General features: G+C 42.4%; 1 protein-coding gene across 4 annotated transcripts in view; it reads right to left on the reverse strand.

The window, feature by feature from the left end:
- abr (ABR activator of RhoGEF and GTPase) overlaps nucleotides 1-23,660 on the reverse strand; it is a 117,138-nt gene that overhangs the window by 21,310 nt on the left and 72,168 nt on the right. For all 4 annotated transcript variants that reach the window (XM_010736504.3, XM_019274948.2, XM_019274950.2 and 1 more), the window contains 3 exons: nucleotides 22,069-22,143; nucleotides 16,202-16,299; nucleotides 15,974-16,105 (listed from right to left, as the gene is read on the reverse strand). In XM_010736504.3, the coding sequence (XP_010734806.2) occupies nucleotides 15,974-16,105; nucleotides 16,202-16,299; nucleotides 22,069-22,143 (305 nt within the window). The remainder of the gene's footprint in view (nucleotides 1-15,973; nucleotides 16,106-16,201; nucleotides 16,300-22,068; nucleotides 22,144-23,660) is intronic.

The raw sequence follows: 23,660 nt of genomic DNA on the forward strand, positions 1-23,660 counted from the left end.
CCAAAGACAAAAATTGCAGTTTCTCACACGTCCACTTGAGGCTGGCTACAGAATGAGTCAATCTCCATAAGTCCCCATGTTCAAATGTCCAACTTCACAGCAGAAATAAACATGTTTACAGCCTGGTACAAAAAACTGTTTTGGTCTCTATAGCTAATTTCCCCGTTCATGACAACTGTACTGAGGGTGAATTTTTATAGAACTCACCTGTTCAAATCATATTAAGGCTTAAAGTTATGCATAATTAACAGTGTGGATACTTTGATTGTCTGCCGATGATCAATGTCTTTGCAGATTTTTAGACTAGTTGCGAAGGACTGCCAACATAGTGGCGGCCAGCACAGCTTCCTGTTTGGAAATCTGGGGTTGTAGTTCACAAGATTAATTAATAATCTAAGAATACGAAAAGAAATCATCATCAGGAGTGTTTAACTTCGGACTTTAAGCATGGTGGCAGATTTTGAGCTTTAAAGCGGCTCTTCAGAAACCTGTGGGTGACGTGACGTCACATATACGCCGTCTATTCTTTATACAGAACTCAGTGATTTCTACAGATTTGTTACCTTTGCACAGAGCAAGGCTAACTCTTTCCCTCTGCTTCCAGTCTTTATGCTAAGCTAACTGGCTTTGGGCTGTAGCTTGGTCTCAATCTTCATCTAACTCCGCAAAAAAAGCAAACTCAAAACAAAATAAATCACAGCATAGCCCACGATTCCTCAAAGTTATTATCAGGTGGTGTATTTTCTCGACAAGTGAGAACATGCCTTAATGAAGAGCATGAAAAAAAATCAGTTTTATAAGATCTGACATTTTTATTTTCCATTAAAACTGGGTCAGCTATTCTGTTAACTAATTCCAAGCAGCATCCACACTCTCTCCAGCTCTCTCCCTTTTCTTTCGCCAATAACAAGTAAAAATCAGTGTGGGGTCAAAGTCTCATTAGCAGGTGAAGAAGCCATCAAGTTGTAAGTGGAAAATCAATTACTGAATCAATGATGACTCCACTTCCATGCGGCTTCTCGCTCCCAAGAAGCACACTGATGATTGGGTTGTTATGATGACCAATCTCTGTGTTATAGTGTTAGCAGGGCAGCACAGCAAACTGCCCGAGGCTTATATTGATGAGGAGTGGTGGCTATACACTTTCTCTCTGATGCATCACACAGCTCTGTCTCCAAGTCTTTATTTCTACTACTTGGAGCCTCTTTCCACCTCAAATTCACTAGTAAAGAAGATGGATTAAATTACCAAACAAGAGTTTTTCACTGATGATCGATACCAAGCAGCCAGTGGAAAGATTAGTGAGGCTCGATCACGGTGGCTTTATCTAACCGGAGCTGACCGGCCTCCTTCACGCTGACTGAGACATCGCTGATGAACATTGTCAAGTTATGCCGGAGGGATGAGAAGAAGATCCAAGTGGGCAGAGATGCAATAAACCCAAACAACTCCTCTGCAGCTCCTGGAACACACGCATATAGTACACATCCCTCTCCTGGCTATTATACAACGGGCATTACATAATTCAAACAGTTTGTGACTCTGTGAAAAAGACTTTTGAGGTGCCCTCCGTTACAAACACCCACTCAGCTCTTTGAAAGCAGGACCAGCAGAGGGAACAGGTACACACTCAAGCCGGCACCCCCGCCAGATCAACACATTATATTATCCTGCCAGGGACGTTTTAAAAAAAGGATTTGTCAAGATGAATTCAGCACGACACGCCGGTTATGCAACAGGCTGCTTCAAGCGGAGCAATGCACAGATAGAAACGCAGAGAGCTGGAAAGAACATTGTTGTTATTATAATGTAAAATGGAACATTTAAGCAAGTAAAGTAGTTTGAAGGCTACTTTCAACAACATAAGCAAACGTTATAAGAGTGCTCGATCAGTATACTTCACTGGATGTCGTGTTTTTGTAACCACAAAGCAGATTTACAGGCTGAGCTGTGCACTGAAACTTCTCCACAGAGGCTTCACATTCCTGGATGTGAGAAAGGGGGCAGAAGATCAAGTGGAAATGCTTTTAAGTCTGGCATGTAGCTCTGACAGCTTCTTCTTAATCCATCACTTTCAGGGTGGGAGGGACACATGCAGACCTGATGCACTGTTTCTCTATATTGTGTTAAGAGGTAACATCGATTGTTGTTTTAATAATGAATCACATGGTTTTATAGATTATATGACCCAAAAGTCAAGAAGCCAAAACACAACTTTGAACTCACTCAACCTAATGGAGACTCTTTGTCGTAACTACTGAACATTCAGTCTGTTCCAAACTTACTGACTACATGTCAGCGAAAGAGCACAGATGCCTACACATCAGCTCAGAGCTGAGTGGATAAAGTTTATTCCTGATGACATTGTGTGTGCTTATTTTACAATGGACTGCTAACTGTTAAAGCTCAATAATGGGTCGATAATGTTACCATCTGTCTGTAAAACTTGAACGCTCTAAGTTCTGCCATGTTTTTTTGTTGTTTTAGTGGTTGTTGTTTTTTTAGCCTGTTTAACTTCAGCATGTTGTGTGAATAAGTGGCTACTCGCCCAGGTTGGCAAGATGTTGGACTTAGGCTGAAATATTGTGACAGTCAAGAGAAACAGAGTCAACATCACATGCCATTTGAAGCCAACTATAATGAGAGCATTAGGTTGGATGTTTTTTTTTTTTTATGTTGCTTTTTCTGAAGTTGCAGCGCTTTACACTGCGTTAGCTTTGCTGTTGTACAGAAGCCGGTTTTGCTCCATGATCCTCTCCGTTATGCATGTGTTACTGCTGTATGCAGACAAGCTGTCAAGGAAACAATTAAGTGGAAAATAAATTATTAAACTGCTTTTTTCTCCATCGATCACTCAATTAGTTGAAGTGGCTACAATTTCAGCCAACCAAAGATATTCTCTGGTTGACTACAGCCTTTACTGGCATGTTGCTGCAGCGTCAGTCTGCTCTGCAGCACCAGAACTGGATTTGTTGAGGCCATAAACACGACATAATCACAATGGTTACAATGGCAATGAGCTCATCTTTCACACAGCTGACAATTTCAAAACATCCTCGCGAGGAGTCTCGAGAGTACTTAGAAATATTTCGCCCATATGAAAACAATTATATCATCATAATAATTTGTCTAATTTGTGGTAGCAAAGGGCCCGATACTGAAGTCCCAGGTTGAAAATTCAAGAAGGCAACAAAAAGATCTTTGTTTTTATGGCCACACAAGGGTTAAACAACATGTAGAGCCCACCTTATACCTATTATCCTTCTATGCTTACATCATTTTGACTCATTACAGTGTAAGTATATCTGCCAAGTGAAGATAAACACCTGTCAAGGCTGCACATTTGTTCAGCAGAACTGGAGAAAAAACTGCAAACAGCGATAACACAAAAAAAACACTTTGGGACTTTAAAGAGCAGCAGGAGGGTTTCTGTTATTTACTGATAAAAATAATAAACAAATTAGATAAGCGCCTGTGCCATTAGTACATTAGAACGGACTCAGAGTTCATGCGGCCAGCACAGCCCGAAAAAAGGGAAATGGGCAGTTTCGCCTCCCTCGCCCTGGGACAGGAAGTCATAAAGCAGGATCAAACGTCTGGCACTGCTGACAGTCCCGCCATATGAACGGCAGAATGTCATGGGAAGTCACGGACTCAACAACAACTCAAAGCTTCGGCAATAACCCAAGTTATGAAAACTTGATCCATTGAAGGTAGCTGCAGGGCTGCAGAGCATGAGATTCTGTACATGAAGGTGAAAACAATCAATCAGACGAAGGTGCGCAGGTTTTGGACCATGACCTTAAAATTACAGACACAAACACTTTAAACTGATACAAATGAAAACCACATAAATCTCACCTTTATTCTGCAGCAGCTGTCATGCACTTACAGGATGTTGTTGTTTATCTGCCTCTGTGCCTCTATGTTTAGACGTCATAAACTCAGCTCATGCTTACATTACGGTGACACAGTCTTGATAAGGTTACAGGCTAAAAGCACTATTTTATGGGAGCCTGTATTCACTTTAAACCTCCCCTTACAAGCCTGGGAACATTACTATTAATAAATGAATTCTCCCTCAGCCAGCGGTTTTCATGTCCACTCATTTTTTTTTATTTTCTTGTCTAGCAGGCAAATTTACTATGCGTATTTGTGGCTGGGGGCTTTATCTCTTGACTCACCCATGAACATGGTTAGATCACAAATCAGATGCTTCTACAACACTCTGACCTGTAAAAACTGCACGCAGAAACCCAACCCAAGAACAGCTGCACTGCCTCAAGCTACTGATCAAGAGTCAGCTACTGTTTCCTCCTCATACGGTGCAGAGGAAACACAAGCTAAGCTCTACGTATCAACCAAAGATTTGTGAAATTAACTGACTAACTTAATAAACTTTTCAGGCTTGGACCTAGCAGAAGCACACCTCAACAAGTGTGAGAGCCGCTGGGCTTTAGGAGGCAAGGAGAGCACACAGGGTAAAGACAGCTGACAGCTCTGACGCATAAACAGATATATTAGGTACATCTACAAAGGGCTCAAGGACAGGAGCATCCCAGGAATGAGTACACACACTCACAGCTCTTGGCGGACAGCGGCGGTAAGGCTCATCTTTCAAAAATCATTGGAATTTTTCAACAGGGATGTCAACGAACAATAAAATGAAAAGAAAAAAAAAGGACTGGAAAATACTGACAGACAATATCAAAACCTCACATGACCGTGATGGTCAAACCATTTGCTTTGTTTTGTTTTGTTGCTCCGTCTCAACATCATTAGATCTGAACCACTTCTGCTGATACAAAATGTTGTTACTGGATGTTCTCCAGGACGGATAACCAAGATGTCAGTAATCCTTCAAACACATTATACTAACGGAGTCTTATGGGCACTCCTGGGGAAAACGTTTAGAGTGAAACTCTACACAGAGGACAGGATGTAGTAGGGAAGTGTGGTGAACTGGGAGATCACTGTGCAACACTAGAGGCCATCCAACCTTTTCGAGTGTTTGTAAAGCTTAAAGGAATAAGATGTTGCTTGATAGCTGACCCTGAGCTTTTCATTTCCACCATGCTAAAATTGTGTTTTCTCGAGATACTACAACGCACTTTGCATTACAACCACAATTCAGCATAAAACAAGAAAAACTCTGTCAATAACTGTAATTATGTGTATTTCTGGTGCAGACCACTGCCCCACTGTCCTCCCCACCATATCTCCTTCTTCCTGGAAGAAACCAAACCTCATACAGGCCCCGCTGCCGATGAGCCATCCATCCTAATGAGGCGCAGAACCACAGTGGGCAAATACTTGCTCAATCTCAGACCCCAGCTATGGCCATATGGAAAGCATCGAAGTTCCTGCACAATCATCACGTCTAAACAAACAGCTGAGGAGAGCATTTTAACAGAGTGGCATTTGAGTAAACGCTACAGCTTCATAACTGTCCGACCCGATCACCCGCTTCCCAGGGGCAGCGTGAGGTTCGAAACAAAAGCAGCCCCGAGCAAACGACAGCTATGGATGGAAATCCATCACATCTCGCTGCTGTCGGTCCCCCCGATTGGCCACATGAAAGCCAGAACGGGCTCTCCATGCTGGGACACAGTGTGTTGCTGAGGCCCATTTATTTTAATATGAGCCGAAAGGCTGCCAATAACAACAAGAGGAAGAGAGAGAGAGAGAGAGAGAGAGAGAGAGAGAGAGAGAGAGAGAGGGAGGTGGAGAGAGGAGAAAGTATTCTGGTCTCACTGGGTATTTGGGGATAAAAAAGACAGTCACATCTGGTGGTCAGAGATTTGGTTCTGGCAGCGATGTGAAATGTGATTAAGAAAGAAAGGAAGGCAGAGAGACACAGAGGGGAGTCTCTGTAGAGCTGATCCACCGGTCAACCAAGGACGAAGGAAGAAATAGAGGAAGAAAGAAGTGAGGCTGCTTTAAAGGAGCAGTTTGACATTTATGGGAAATGCACTTATTTCGCTTTCTTGCAGAGAATAAGATGAGAGAATCGACTTTTCTCTCATATTAGTCTGTTTAATATACTGTAAAGCTGCAGCCAGCAGAAGGTAAGCTTAGCCTAACAAACGTCATTAGGGAGCTTTAGGGGGTGGTAAGCATTTCTTATTTTAGCTTTGAACAGAGCCAGGTTGGCTGTTTCCCCAATTTAACTTTTTCGGCTAATCGGAAAGAAATCAAGTGAAGAATTTCCCAAAATAACTAATAATTAAATAGTAAATTAATACTCTTACTCTGACGACATAACTGTTAAAAAACACTTGGTTAAGATCACGGTAAATGGTTTGTACTATAGCGCCTTTCTTGTCTTTGCTTTTACACTACTACACATCTTATTGACCCATTCATACAATGGCGGCATTGGCTGCCAACTGCTCACCGCATTAGGAGCTAACTATTCACACACATTCACGAACCAATGGCGCGGCCTTCGGGAACAATTTGAGGTTCAGCATCTTCAGACACTTTCACATGCAGATTTGGGGAGCCGGGGATCGAACCACCGATCATCTGATTAGCGGACACCTGCCTCCTGAGCCACAGCCGCCCTCTAAATGGAAGGAAGGTAGCAAACATGGTTGGATCCCTCCAAAGTTACGACTTGTTAAGGTTTGGGGACTTTGATAACAGTTAGAGAACAACGGTGGCTATGGTTACAAGAGACCGTTGACTGTCGGTTGGATACAGGAAACAAACTAATCTCTCCAACGTTTTGTTGACCTATCCATCCATCGACAGCTTCCTTTTTGCAGCCTCTGTAGCTTTATGATAACATCGTCCTTCTTCCTCTTTTGCTCCTGACAGACCCCGGCGTTACCCCGGCGACTAGCCGGGTTTTGTCACCTGAATGTAAGCAGAGATGTTTTTTGTGCATTTGGTGGAACAACATGAGGCAAAAAAATTAATTATACTTTGAGGAGTTTACTACATTACGCTTTATACTCACATAAACCCTGGTTGACCCAATTCCCATGATAATATACTCCTTCAGATTATGTCTTCTATGAATTTTATATCATAAAGATTTAATTACCAGCCTAAAGCAAAACCTGCTAATAGATCAAAGGGGACACAATCATCTCCAGACTTTAAACACAAACACATTCATCCACTGACCACCGAGGGATTTCACAGACCCACAGCTGAGGCGAACCCTCCACGGGCTGAACCTCATGAAACAAGCTTTGCCCCTCGGGGAGTCCGACTGGGGTGGCGTGATGAGGTGAAATCTCTTCCCTCCCAATGTCATCTGTTGTCTATAAATCCACAGCTTGAGAGCAGCAAGGCAATAAACACCGGGTTTATCTTGTGAAACAGTGATTCCTCTTTGATATTGAATAAAATAGATTTTGTCACTTTTAGCAGGCTGCTGGCAGTAGTTGCCTGCTATGAAAACACAATAAGACTTGATTGTTTTAAACACAGCAGGGCGAGAAAGACAGCGAGGAGTTGGGGTGTTAACAAAGGTCTACTTGTCATCATTAATAACCACTTCTTGCTTCTCTCTAACTGCAGAGCCTCTTCATTATTCCCTTCAAGTCTCCGAAAGCTACTGAGCAGCTGAAACAATACGAGAAGCGCTGGGAAATGTTAATAACAACCGGGCTACCTGATCCTCATTGGTCCAAACGGAAAGCTCAAGCTCATGTGGCCCAGGCTGAGAAGCTCTTATCAGCTCTCAGTGTTATCTGAGCGCACAAATTGACAGCTTCTGTGTTCAAATATGACACTCTTTGTATTCGCTGACCCTCCTCCACTTCAGACCGTTTCCAATTATTTTCGAACCCGCACTCTTCCGCAAGACAAAAGGGCGGTAGTAAATGCGCGGAGACATTCACAGTGTCTCTCTGGAGAGCATTTAATTTCTCAGCCTGTGATGAGCTCCTTTGTTCCCACTTTAACTCTCAGCATCACATAATTGGCCACCATCTGGGGTTCCTCATTCCTATTGTCCTCCTCCATATCTTTCTCTTCTAACTGAGCTCTCCACATGTGCTGCATATGTATGTTCATGGTAGGAAATCATACATCTGTTGTCAATCGCTCGTACTTCCCTGAAACATTATGTAATGTTATAATGAGGACCAATTACAAAGCCAGCTTGCCCTCTACATCTCTGAGGTCCACTGGAGAGCAATGTGTTTGTATTTTCTGCTGGAAAAATAAAAGAGGAGGATAAAGACATGTGAAGGGGGTCATACGGAGACCCTTTTGCCTTTAAATGGTCTTTTTATATTCTCACTTTAGTCTTTCACAGGGTCTCCAGACATCCAACGAACTACAACAAAGCTCTTCCTACACGGGTCACAGTTCACTCTTTATACTTGGCTGAATCAAAAGTCTGTCCAACGCCTCCGACTTGTCCAGCAGCTGAGATTTTAACCGGTTCTGGCATCTCTTTAGTCGTAAATGATTAGATCCAGAATTTCAGTTTCATAACCGGTTTTGGCTCGAGGGATGGCAATGTGGGTTTGTGAATACAACCCGCCACTTTGGGTCCAGGCTGAAATATCTCAAGAATTATTGGATGGATGACCGTGAAATTTTGTACAGACATCCACGATTCCCAGAGGATGAAGCCTACTCACTCTGGTGGCTTATGTCACCATGAGGTTTGGCAGTTTGGGTTTTTTTTTTGTGAATGTCTCAACAACCATTGGATGGATTGTCATGAAATGTGGCTCTGACATTCATGGCTCCCTCAAGATAAATTTGAACGTGTTTTTTGGTTTGTCTGATGTTTTGGTCAGTGATTTAAGTAATGATGGAGGAGACTACAGAGACTGACCTACTGCTCAGAATAGAAATGTACTTAGATTACTTGCTCTACATGGTTAACTGCTTTTAGAAATGCAACTGTTTACAAGCTCAGGACAGTACAACATTTGGTTTTACTGCTATTATTTGATGGAAATACACTACAATTACTCATTCTTGCCTTTTCCTCCCAGCCTTGAACGATTCCAAGGAAAAACTGAACAAAAGCATCAAGCTGGGTGACAAATGTTGATCAAATGTGACTGTTTCGTCTTCACACTCAATCAGTTTGGCAGGTCGGGGATTTTTCCTATTCTACTCACAAAGAGAGAAAAGAAGTGTGTACCTGCACCTCTGCATGATCTAAGAAGTGCGCATAGCTGTTCAGGGCGTGCATATCCCAAGCGGTAGGGAGTGGATGTTTTAAGTGCGAACAAAGGCTGTCTAAGTGAGGGTTGTGACGGAGGAGCTTCTTTGTGGTAAGATGACAAGGAAAGACTAAAATAAAAAAAATAAAAAAAAGCTGCGATCAGCTCCACTGATCAAGGATCGTCTGATGAGGAAGTCGGCTTAATTGGGACTCATCAATAAATTTTTTAAAAAGCACCATATGCTCAAACACAGGCAGACGATGAGGGATGAGCCTCATTAAAAGGAGATGGTGAAAAAATGAAACTATCGGGACCATAAAGAATAAAATAAGTGGCTTTAGGAGTGAGGGGCCATGAGGATTTGGACGATCCATCTACAACCCCCACCCCAACGTACACAAACACACGACAAGCCAGACAAAGGAGACGCAAGCTAATAAACACCAGGTAATGTAGCAGGCTGAAGTTATTGATATCATTTACAATCCATTAGCCCATCACCCATTTGGGTGTGTATGCGAGTCTGGTTTGTCCCCAGGGGGGCTGAACACACAACGCACAGTCTCATCTGTTAATGTTGTTGACAGCTGTGCGTATATATGTATACATATATATATGAATATATGTGTGTGTGTGTGTGTGTGTGTGTGTATGTATGTGTGCATGGCCGCAGGGGGTGTGCAGGGCGGAAACATGACAGATCACAGCCCTAAATGACAGGGGGCAGAAACAAAATAGATGATACTAACCGTTAGACACTAATTTATATTAATGCCAACACACTGAAGCATGAACACACGCATACGCACACATACACACACACACCCTCATTAAAAACCACTGAGCTCCATTCTCAAAACAAACACTACATGAAATAGCACCACTCTGCATGCCCCACAGGCAAGACATTTTTAACAGATAGTACATAGGAAAAAAACTCTTGGGAGTCTTGGGCAACGGCAAGCAAAAGAAAGATTTGTTTTTTAATTTATAAAATATAGAGAATCCAAAAATATCTTCAATTTGAGTTGATTTTATTGCCAATTTCTCCATCTGCTTCCATAGAAATTTCAGTTTCTTAACTGGTCATACTGTTTATATTACTAAATGCACTCCCCAGGCTTCATTTCATTCTCACGACAGTCTGACGTTGGCATGATGTTTGATTGAGCGCTGAGAGATTAGATCAGAACTTGAGGGCTGCACTTTCTGCACTGGCTGAGTGCCACTCGTCCACAAGTTTCACCACCAACTCTCCAGATGGCGAGCCTGCTATTAGACCAAACAACGGCACTTTCACCAATAAACCCCCTTACATAGCATGTAAATGTCAAACTTTGCATCTAATGCTTCTTGTAGAGGAAAGTGCTTCGGCTCTTAAGTGGGAGCGAGAGTGCAGATAGATGTTCGCCCTCAAGCTTTACAACCCCTCTGCACCCGTAGTTTTACAGCGGCGGCTAATGCGTGTACCCCTGTCCAGCTACTCAGTTTTTGGAGAGGGAGCTAAGAGCTGCCAGGAAGAAACAGCTTCATCGGCCCTTTCTCTTTTCACTACTAGTGTCCAACTTCTCTGGCGCCCATTATCTCTGGGAAGACATTCAAAACTATCAGGTTACTGCTCATTGAGGGCTCTGCTCAACCCAGGAGAACAAACCAATAAAAACAACCCCCAACGTCGCGTAGAGGGAGGTGCACAAGTGTTTGGGTTTTGGGAAGGAGAGGGGAGGGAGACGGCTGAGAGGTTGAGGAGGCTTCATTCTGCTGGGGACGTTACTGGAGATGTGACAAGACATGATAAAGGAAGGAATAATAAGATCATCAGATGCAGCTGCAGCAACAAGCAACGTACAGGACACTGCAGGGAACATGTGGTTCCTCTGAAAACACACAGTGTGAGATAAGAAACACAATGAGGATGCCATTCAGTCCAGGCCACGTGGTTTTGGCTGTGAGCTTACCAATGTGCAGCCTGGGGCCTGACAGTGCCTACTTTGGACGAGAGTCATTCTTTAAATTCCAATAATTTGGGGTGCTCTGGGGGGATTGTGAGGATGTAAACAGTACACTGCGCTGTGTTCTGGCTGCTCTGTGACCGCTGGAGCTGATCACAACCATTCTAGAGAATGATTGTGATCCTACTAGAAGCACGAAGCAGATCAAGCTGGCTCGAAGTCAGACAAAGAAACGACACAGAGAATCTGGTCAATTTTCAAAATAAAACACCCTGTGCAGACTATAAAAGACAAGAGGGAAACTATTCAACTATGTAGCCTAATTACTCATGGTAAAAGCACATAAACCAAGAAATATAACCATGTTGAGAAAGTTAAAGTCTGGTGGCCTCGCTCGTAGTGGGGTTTGAACCCATTCTCAACTTCAGGATTTACAAGGAGCTTCTTTTTCTCTATTTATAAGTTTATAGACGTTTCTTTGTGATCGGCATCAGAGATAATGATCCTCAAGAATATGTGTATCATATCTTCATATTTGGTTGAGCTATGACTCCACGATGGAGCACACATTTTAATCTAAATTGCTGCAGTCAGGCACCAAAAATTTAAATGTACCGTAACTGCCTTCGTGAGCTGTGTGTCACAGCCACTGCTGCAGCTCCAACATGTTGATAACGTGTCCAAACTACAATAACCAACTTAATAACCTCTGCTTCAAGAAAAATTACAAATCTATACCCTTAAGAAACAGGTTAATTAAAGTAAAAATCACATATTGTCTCTCTAACCAGTCCTCCAACGTGTGACAGACTAAATGACTGAAGGTGCTGTTGGGTGCAGGAAAGACAACACGCTGTTCCTCTGATAAGACGAGTAATAAAAGCCCTAAGAGGTGAGCCCAGGGGAGGCTGGGATGGGGAGGGCTGGGTTAGCAGATGAAAGCATTGCTGACTCCGGGTCGTATGATGTGTTCCCTGCTACACAAAGCACTGAGACTGTTAACCTAAACAGTTACATAACTGGTCCTCTGGAGACGAATATTGCGAGCTACAGCCGACACCTAAGGGTCGTGTGGGAGAACTTGCACAGCGCATGAGGCAGACCATGAGATTGTTTGCACTGTGACCAAATACAACCATGGCAACCACAAATCTGTGAAGCATCACACAGCCAATTAATAAAAGAAAAGCTAATCTTGTGTCAACATCTGACCGCAGAAATAATAAAAGTTTCCGATTGTAACTGAGGTCACACCAGCGATTACACAGCAACGATATCAGTGACTAGTGAAATAAATAAATGAAGATCACAGACTGGAGGCAGCACTTTGGGAGCTGATACTGATCAATCTTCCGAATCGTCTGCTCAGAGACATTTAGGAATCCATTTGTGTTGCCAGTTTGAGAGACAGCGGGAGTGTAACCCCGCCATTGTTGCCATTTAATGGAGGATTAGCAACGTGACCTCAGAGATCAGAGGTTATCTGCTCGGAGGATGTCAACTCAGTGAAGGGCTGGAAATAAATGGTGGTATTTTCCCCTGTGGACAAGCAACTCAATCAAGCCAGAATGTGAGTGTGTGTGCATCACAACAATATACATCTATCCTGCACATAAACACATAACATTTACCGGATACAACATCAACAATCCTACAGGTTTCCTTGGACATTATCCAAATTGGATCTCTGGCCCAAATCATCTTCTGATGACAGAAGCGATCAACTTTCTCATCGGTAACAAAGTGAAGTAACAGCAGTGGGTTAAAAAAAAAAAAAAGAAAACTTCCAGCCCAATATGCCCATTTACGGTCAGTCAGTATTCCACAAGCTTGTTAAATAAATCAGAAGGTCTCCAGAGAGGAAAGCAAAACACTGAGGGCTCCTTCTAAACTCAGCTTCACCAGCAAAGCAAACAGCTCGGGTCCAAGTCAAAGTCTCCTTAGGTATGCACTCTGGACTGTGGAGTAGACTGATGTCCCTCTGGCTAATTCTTGTACAAACGCTATAAACGTATGACATGAGATATCAGCGTAATGCGATGAAACATGTCTCTAAATCAAAACCTTAACACTCCACAGTCTCTTTAATCAGGATTTCCTCATGTTTTAGTTACAATAAATCAAAACTACAATCAGACGGAAACGAGATTTCAACTTTGGGGGTAAAGTTTATCTTAAGAAAACATTTTCTGGTTCATGGATTATCCATACTACATCCAGAGCCTCAAGATAATATAAGGGGGCAACAATGATTTCAGCCTTCATTTGTGGTGCAGATATATATTAATAGGCCAACTGTGTATTTATGGATGGTGGCAGTACCCATAGCTTCAGTGTATTGTGCAACCCTGGATGAGCAGTGTTATTGATAGCACTGATTTGTAAAGCTGCAACTATTTTCATGATCGATACATCTGTTGTTTAGTCTCTCGACTGTGAAGAGTCAAATATTTAGTTTGTTGCCATCATCTATGACGAAGAAAAGTATAACATCTTCACGTTTAAGAGGCTGGAACCAGCAAATACTTTGCATTTTTGCTTTTAGGATGACCTTTTAGGATGATAACAATTATTTGCCAATTCATTTTCTCTTCATGGACTGACTAATTTACTGTTTGTTTGCAGCTCTACGCAGTTGATGCCCTTCTTTCTCTACCAACTCCACGCCCACAATCCCATCAATCCTCTCTACAGTACACACTCACACACCAATCCCACCCTCTCAGAGTCTGGGAGAGAACATGCCATTCTCTATTTCCATTTCTATCCCCCCCTATCTATTTTCCCCTTCTCACAGAGAGCCAGCAAACATGGTCTATTTATTTATTTGTTGTTTTTTTTGGCTGTTGTTGGCCAGAAGTGGATGTTCCCAGCAGCAGCAGCAGCAGCATTCGTCTCTCTGACTGGCAGTCGTGTCATGAGAGGGGTGGGTTTTTACTGTCATGTAAGATACAACGCTGACCTGATGATGAATCACTGTACCTCATGTGGAAAGATGGGATGGCTTTAAGGTTTTTCAAGTGTTTTTCGTAGCAACCTTAGAAGGAGAAACCCTTCTTGATAGGAAAGAGACACCACTAGATGAAAAATCCTACTCCACTGATCCTTCAGGGAAGTAAATAGTTCAATATTCATCTGTGTGGTTCTGCGATTCTGAAATCTGTTCTATGTAACAATCCGTTTAAAAAAGGCCAAACTAACCAACACCAAATATATATTGTATGTATGTTCTGCCAGAGCTCGCTCACTCTCATTCACTGTATATGTCACTCAACCACTGCTTGCTCTCCCTGTCTCTGTCTTAAACCATCGCACACAAAAACTAAAGACAAACTTCTTTGCGTCACTATTTTGCAGTGTAAATTGCAGCTGGACACAGATCTAGAAGCTGGGTACCTGAAATAAACAAAGTCAGAACACAACAGGTAAAGTATCAGAGTTTAGTCCATGAATCCACCCATTTCAGAGACATTTCGGGTTGACTGTGGAAGTTTTACTGAACTGAGCGTCTGATTGGCGGCCACGGCGTGACATCGGGCTGCGTTTTTTCCAAAAATTCAGTCTGGCTCAACTTCTCCACTGCAGGTCGGTGCATTTTTTGGTGGCAGCCCACACTGCCGCAGCCAAAATGGATGATCAGCACTTAAATCAAAGGAAAAACTTGTGTTTTCGCTGCACCCTTAGTAAGGTTTAATTATTTTATACCCCACTATACTCAAAAGATTCATAAATATCCACAGATTTCCTTCATCTCCATATAGTAGCTGTTAATTACTTTAGAAATATCCAAGGTCGTAATAAGAGGGAACTCAATGCCACGTTAAGATGCGTATAGATCTGACACAGAGGTACGCCGATGTGCTGCACGCTGTTATTCCCTATTTACACTTCAGAGGGAGTCCAAGGCAACACTCAAGGACAAAACAATAAAGCTGAATAAGAACAGCATTGAAGGTGATGGTGACAAAGAGGGAACGCTACAACAAACATGTCGTGTTTTTATTTCATAGACTGAAAGATAGACGACAGGAAGAGGAGTCTGAGGAGAAAACAACATAAGATTCGTAAGAAGCGTCCTTTTCTTTGAAATGTCACGTTATGTGAGTGATTCATGTTTGCCCCACTTTCTGTCTACGTTAGACAGGAGATTTGTATTCCCTGTGCAACTCGTCACTGATACTGCTTTTACCTACCACTACAGATGTTATTCTACATGCAGCGGCAACAAACAAAACTCGAATGAGTGAAATCATTTGTGTTCAGTTCAGAGAGTTAAAAAGAAGCAGGTTCAGAAATAACCTGCTATAAGCTTACTTGGCATCACTTGAGAAAAACACGAGGACATTAATTGATGATTGAGATGAACTGAGAGCAGATAAAACCTTCACTTGACCCGAAATCACGAGGCGAAACTCCATCGATTACAGAGAAACCTGCACCGGCAGTAATTGGACAGAACCGCAGGGGAAAAAGACAGGAGTCAAGCTTCACTTGACCGAACATATTTTCCATAGAGGTTCTGGAAAACTTGGAAATATGACTCCTAGGGAGGCTGCCCTGCAAAACCTAAACACCGACACAGAGCTTTCAGCCCAGATACCACAAGAAACCACAAATTCTACTGTACAGGCAGGATCTCGTTAACAAGACTGAAAAGGGATTTTTATAGGAACATTTCTCACAACAAGACAGGGGAAATCCCCCGTAAATAAACTCTCTGTCAGGCTATTAATCCAACCAGCATCATTAAGAGGCCACAGTGACAAAACCACTGCGTTGTGTGTAGAAGCTAGACAGCTAATTAAAATGAGTCACATGTTGGGAAACGTCCCCAAGAGGACACAGTCGTCTCTCTTTGTGTTGCCGCCCTCTTACCTGCACTTGCCCTTTTCCCATGATCTTGTCCACGATCTCGTTGTCGTCCTTGTTGAGCATGCTTTTGTCGTAACATTTCTCGTAGCACAGGATCCGCAGGTACTGGGAGCCCTCCAGCTCAATCTCAAACTCCTGTTCAAAGACACAGAGACATAAAAGGAGGATTAAATATTTGTGTGACCAAAATGCAGCATTGTGGAGTAAAAGGAAAAGTCTTGGTTGACTGACTTCATTCCACTGTGGCTCTGCGGTGTCTCTGAAGACACGGGTCTTGGCCTTGCTCACAAAGTATCCATACGAGTCCACTTCAAGGGTGCAGTATAGATCTAGGAGGGAACAAAGAAGGTAGATCGATCAAGAAAACTAGAGCAAAGCACTGAATAAACATGATGTGTGTCATACTACAACATGTCCTGGCATAACTGTGTTTTAGAAACGTGTGGAGTCAAATGAAATGCTTCTGTTTATCACATTTTATCATCCTGTAGTAAAAGTAGAGCCATTAAATGTTATTACAGCCAATAAAACTGACGTTTAATTATATACAGATTTTGATTAAAAGCTGGGAGAATTACTAGTTATTTTTTTTAGATTTAAATCAAGTTTTAATGTTATGTAATAGCCATGTAAGGTTGCAACTGACGACTGTTTTCATTTTCAATAATCTACAGATCAATTTCTGGATTAAACAATTAATTGTGTGGTGGTCTATAAAATGCCAGCAAATAGAAAATTCAGTTTACAGAATATATATATATATAAATAAATAAATAAAGTAGCTGATTAATTTTCAAATTTATCAATTAAGCGATTAATAGAAGAAGGAGATTAACTTGACTGATCTCTCGATTTTTTAATTCATAGTCCTGAAATATAACCACACACAGAAAACACCTTATAGACATACAGATGTGGCGAGATGATGGAGTGATGGGCAGTCACGTAGCAGCGCTGGCACTAGTTAGGGGTTCGGTAGTGTGCAGGAGGTGAACTGGCATCTCTCCAGCTACGTGTCCATGCTTCACACTGTGGTCAGATTGACGTCCTACGGACTGAGCTATTGCCGCCCCCAATCAATTTAACCTCTACACTCGTGTATCTTGTGTATAAATACTGCTAGAAAGGCACACCCCATTGAATCCAAGTCCTTCTGTGCTGCATTTGTCGAAGCTGGATCAATATTTGCACGGTTGAAGGAAACATTTCAGTGTCATCAATTTGGAGCATTCACATATTTCCATCAAAGTTTATCCTGATTCATAAATGTCACATTCTACTAAGAATGTTTGAAAGCAGAATTTTAAATAAGGATTTCATCAGATTTGTAATGAATGCGCACTTAAAAGATTTAAACAGTTACTTTCCATCACAGTGAAATGGTCCTTTAAACAGTCATTATGTTGTAGTTTGTCAGCTGACAACACATCAATCTCCTGCATGTGTACCTCCGCGTCCTCCTCTGCTTTCTTACATCCTCATAACACGGCCGCCGCTCCCCTGAGATCAACTCACACTCCGTTCTTACACGGAGCAATTAAGTCTGTTAATGCGTTTCTTTAAATGCTGCTGTAGCGTTTCCTGCAGACTTCGCTATCGGCTGTCTGTTAAATGTCTATAGTACGTCCCTGCAGCCTGGACCTCGTCCCTGGGGTTAACCTCCATCTGACAGCATGATGGATGGATGTACCGCTCGACCTTTCACTGGGGAGAGTCACCATCAGATTGGGTGAAGGAGCCGGAGACAGATGCAAGGAGGGTGGAGGAGGGAGTGGGTGGCTGAATCTTATATACATACAGTAAAAACAGATGCTTGCGGAATGACAGAGAATATGTTGACGCTGCTAACATTACCCGACCTGTGGCTCGGTTAACGTACGGAGAGATACCAAGCATATCGTCTGCGTGAGCTACAAACATCCACATATGTAGCCATATAACTGACCCTCACAGGACTATACAATATCAAGGAATCTCATTCCATCTGGTTTCATTCCTTCTTTGTTTGTTTTCTCAGCATCCTGAAAGGCTCTGACATAATTACCTCCAATGAGGAAGAGATTAGCGGCGGTGGTACGTGGTAAGTTCAGTAGAGGGGAATTCAGTGTGACCATCTGGGGGAGTATGCAGCTATCGTACACTTCCGCCATCATACAGAGACATAACAGCCCGTGGCTGTGATCTTTAATTTGACGTCTGACATCCCCAAAATACACAAACTACCTGTCAGAGGCTGCTTCTGTGAAGAGATGAGATGATTGAAGTATCAACACTGATCCAGCCTGAAGCAAACAGTTTCCGTTTAGTTCGAAACATTTTTGTGGGCATTTGTTTTGTGATTTAACCTCTTCCTAACCTTTTCATCCTAGCTGCAGAGGAGAGGCGAGTGTATTCATATTCCTGAGAATATGGGAGCTGATTTCCTCTCCATCTGGTTTATGTGCACAGACCTAAAATTCAAACAAGGCCAGAGAGAGCATATTTAGAGAGGTCTCTTTGTGTCCTCACAGCAGATCCAGGCCGGCTTTGAGAAGTAGGACAGACCAAACGAGGACTGGAACTCCATGAGTTTTCATTTTCCTGGCAGGTCACCATCAGGCTTAAAGTATGAGGGGGATAAATTGGTCAGCATGGGGTCTCTGACCTCTAAAAGCAGGGGTTAATGGATACCATCCTCTTCCATCTCGACGAACAGAGGCCTGCAGCCCTTGTGGCGTGTGTGTGTTCTTTATACAGAGGGCTAATCTTTGCCCGAGGCTGTGTTGAATGCCGGGTCAAACAGCAGGTCCAGAGAATTAAGGGGACAAGTGATAATCAGTTAAACTAATCAGAGTGTCCACATCTACGAGTCTCAGCCACTAACTGTCTGTATGTTTAACCTGAAGGCTTCATGGGGAAAATACTCTTCCAAGAGAACGAAAATAAGGAGAGAACAGGCACAATCAAAATGTTTTTTTTGTTTGTTTTTTTATAGAATCCAGCAGGAGAAAACTAATAAAAGCACGGCGAGAGAGATGAATGGGAATGCACGCAGCCGTGGCTGGATTTGATTACTCTCAGAAATCACAGGAGTCACGAGGACATGTGAACACTTAGGGCTTTACTTTTAATGGGAGCGGTGGCGAGTGACAAACACTTTCAGGCTTAGTTTGAGTGAGAAAAATAAATCTTTTGTCCAGCAGCAAGAGCGTACTATTCCACAATTAGTTTGATATATCAAATGTGGATTAAGCTGAATTGTCTTTAGGTGTCAAGCTCATGCAACCAACTGCAGATTACCGTCGCTGTGCTCTTTTAAAATGCCTTGAACAACAGATGCAGTTCAACTTTGGATCTGTACACACACTCCTCCTATGCAGCACAGGCGACTGCAGTGTGACAGTATCAAGTTGCAGCAGCTGTTGAACACATATAGAGGGAACAATGAACAGCGTCACTTGTTGACACTCGCACCTACACAAAAATAAACCGTGTTTTTTGCACCTCTCTTCTACTAGGTCACGTTTTCCACAGATTTTTGTTTTTCTAAGAGTTTTCGGAGAGATGCTAGACTCCCAGCTCTTTCCTCTGTGACCCAGTTTGACTACTTTGCCCTGGGCTGATGTTAAAGCCTTTTCCCACTGTGGGGAGATCATTGTGACATAAATAACACAGCTCCAATAAGAGCTCCAACTTATGTGATTTTTCAATAAAAAAAAAAAAAAAACAGGATGTTTTTGATGATTATGCATCTACTCAATAATCTGAACCACTGAATAATGACTGTTATTTCCAGTCATTACACATTCCAATTCTGATATGATAATTACTGTATGCATCAACAAAAAGCACTATTATGCAAAAGAGCAGGAAATGACTTCAAACACTTGGCTCGAAGGAGACGTCAACACAATGAGAAATGTCTTAAGCAGAGACAGTGAAGGAGACGGCAACAACTGCTGCAACTGAAACCACCTCGAACACACACACACACACACACACACACACACACAAGCTGAAGTACACAACAACGCTGCACATCGACATAAAAAGGCATATTTGATCCCATCATTACGCTACATCTGGAGGAAATGGTGTAATTTTAGTCATTTGTGGTATCGGAGGGAATTATAGCAGAAGAAACAGTGTTTTTGAACACAGTGTCCCCCATCAGCTCTCTGATCTCTGATCTCTGAGCTGTTTTCAAGATGTCCATCGATGAGAAAAATGAAACATTCTGCCAGCTCCGGACAGGTTTCACAATCAGGAGCCTTTAGGGAGATTAAAAAAAAACATCCAACATGAATTCAAAATGTTTAAAAGGATACAGAGGAGGGACATTTGATGTCCATCAAGGCCTCGTGTGAAATATTTAAGATATTTCATCAAACCACAAGATGTGGAGCTTGAAGTGGTGAATAAAACAACTGATAAATGAATTAATTGGACATAATTATGTCAATAAAACTCTTTACACTTCACATTAAAAGGTTTCACTGATGATGAACAGCTGTAGTGGTAAATGAAAGGTTCGGTAAACTTGCTTATTTTAGCGTCATGGCCACAGCCAGTGTACTCCCACATATAAACACTTAACGACCCACACATGCACACTAACACACACACAAACATAAAACACAGTTACCCACGCTGCATTTGTCCTAACCTAAAAACACAGGTGTTTGGTGGCAGCGGTGGTGCACGGTGGGTGCAGCCGGTGACTTATAAACACAGGTGAATAAAAAAAATAAAAAAATAAATGAAAGCGTACTGTGTAAACTGAGCTGAAGCACACAGGAGAATTAATTATGACAAATTCTGGGCTAACTATCTGGTGCTGTCTTGGATTTATGGAGTAGATTCTGAAGTTTTGGCTGCACACCAGCGGCTGATTATCAAACTTTGGTCTGACTGCCTCGTCACATCTTTTTCTAGATTCAGCAAAGAAAGGGGGTTGGTTTGTTTTCTTCACCTGGCGCCAGTTTATAGAAGAAAAAGTGCAAGGAAGGATTTTAAACTGTGCAGAAACAAGCCAATGGATGTGCATATGTGCATATTTTCGGATTTTCAGAGTTGAAATTTAATTGTTTAGACAGACATTTTGTTTTTTTCTGACAAATTACTACACCAAACAAACTGTAACGTTCATTAATTTTAAAGATTAATGTCTTCTGACCATTTTTTGGATGGATAGAGAGAGAGACAGACGGAAAACAGAGGGCTGTGATATGCAACAAAGGAGCTACAACTGAACCGGAGGCTACCAAGGCGCTCCACCACCAGCAACAACAACAACATCATTTACTCCATACTACCTCCACGGCTTGCAAGCCCCACCCTGACTCTATGCACTTCACTGGACACAATTACATCAAAATGTATCAGTGAAACTACCCAACTTCCCTCCACACACACACACCCACCCACCCACTTCATTTTTAAACCCCTCAGCTCTCCACACTCCACCGAGGATCAAACAGGCTTTCAGAGGAGAGAGCTTTCCAATCCATTACGGGAAATTCCAGCGAGCCAGATTTCACATTGTAATGGCTGTCATGGTAACTGAGGAAATCACATTTCTTCATCTCTGTCTCTTTACCAGATATTTGATATTTGAACTGGCGATTGTGCAGCGGGGCACAAAGTGTACTGCAGCACCAGCTGTCCACTGACACTGTGCTGCCAACATCACGCTTGACTGATGATAAACACACACACCCAGAACCGGACCTGCACACATTGTTATACAAAGGAACATTTGTGGAAGGTAGGCAGTATCAGGCACAACTGGCATTATGTTTGCCAGCACTTCACTTTTCAAATCTGTCCTCGTCTGCTGTGCATTTTTCTTTTTCTTTCCTCTTTTGTGTCATTTGTGAAATCTGCTAAATAAAAACAACCACGGAAATTCCATTGTGGCTTCCACTCCTCCTCTGAGACTCTCCTTCTCCTCTCCTCTTTGCTCTGATCCTCTATCCATCCATCTATCCATCTGGCCATCTCTCACAGCACGATGGAAACTGCACATGCAGACAGCAGTGATTGACTGGATCATGTGTTTCTCTGGCGTGTATGCACAGGAGCTATGTGTGAGAAGATGCAGCTTCTGGCTGACTTACTGGCTGACTCCTTGAATCCTTTGGCAGAGTGGACGATCACATGCAGAAAGCCGTACAGGCCAGGAGTCTCCTCATCTGGAAAACAAGCACACAGAGCAATTAGCCCAGTTCCTAGTGTAAATATGGTGATGTATTTCACTTAAAAGTCACTCAGAATTGGAGTTTGTGTACATGAAACAATGGAAAGATAAAGATATGACTGCAACATTAGGACTTGTAAGCCACTCCAGCATCTTGTCAAGGTCTAAATATCAACATTGTGCAGATAAGATGGATGGAAACAGAAAGAAATCACCCATTGAGCACTGGTGCATGTGTTGAGGTCATTTCAGTCACATTTCTACTGCAAAACTCATGTGTTTATTTAATTACGTCAAGACTCTGGAGCTCGTACAAGAACAGATCTCCTACAGTGGGCTGAACGTGTGAATGATTACAAAGAACTTGTGGCATTCACCGATTTCCTTTTTGGTTCAAGTTCACAAGACCTGACATATGAGTCAAGTACAGATAATCTGAGGCTGTCCACGGGGAATTTTAAAAAAGATAAGGGTTTGTCTTAATATTCTGTCCACCACCATCATCACGTTTTTTTTGTATTTAATGTTTTTTATTGGAATATTTCAACACAGAAACTCTTTATGCAGGTTTCTGATCAAGTCTCATCATCATGTTGAGTCATCTAGTGTAGGCTTGTCTAATATTCCTGTGACACATCTCCTTGATCATCTCTCTCATCAGTTATAGACTGTAAAGTCATATAAAGCCATTACCATCTTTATTTCTGTCAGTGTGTCATTCAGACATGCTGGCAGCTGTACTATTAATAATTTTGAATTGTTTCGGGTACCCTAATAGCACTATGGCACTAAATTTGTGAAGTCTTTTTCCCTTTGGTAACATTTTTGTGAATGAAACCTGGCCACAAATGCAGCCGAGAGAGATTTATGGTAAGAAAACTTGCATGAGGCCTTTGTCTTGACAACGTCTTAACTTTCGCTTCCTCTAGAACCATTTAGAAGTCTTTAAAAACAGCTAATCGACGTACAATTGGTCAGCCATGTGCGCCTTTCATTCATTTCAGATTGGGTGGTCCAAACTGTGGATAAACTACATTATCAGCATCAACCTCAATAATTGTTCTCACCCGTTCCAACACCCACTTACAGTACCAATTTCTTCAGATGCCATTAGTCAAGAATATAATGCACCAGAAAATGTCTGAGGAAAATAATTATTATTCGAGGGCCTACGTGAAAATTAACTGTTATTACAACCTTTCGTCAGATCGGTATCAGACCTCACATCAACAAGCACAGTCTTCTGCCATAACAACTGGAGTGGACGTTAGTTGGGTGGCCTGATATACCAACCGTCCCGCTGACAGGCACATGAAGGGGGTACTCTCTTGCTTTTGGTTGAGGCCTGTGAAGCCTGGCTGCTTTCTGATAAATAAACAACGATGGAGGACTGCGGGGCTGTTTGGAGCTCTGATACTGTATAGGCGGCTAAAGGGGAGAGCAGTCAGCCCCCGAGGGGTTAAACGTGAGTGTATATAAGCGACAGAGTTTCACAGGAAGAGGGTTCAAAGG

Source organism: Larimichthys crocea, chromosome XXII (assembly GCF_000972845.2).
Source record: "Larimichthys crocea isolate SSNF chromosome XXII, L_crocea_2.0, whole genome shotgun sequence".
NCBI classification, from domain to species: domain Eukaryota; kingdom Metazoa; phylum Chordata; class Actinopteri; family Sciaenidae; genus Larimichthys; species Larimichthys crocea.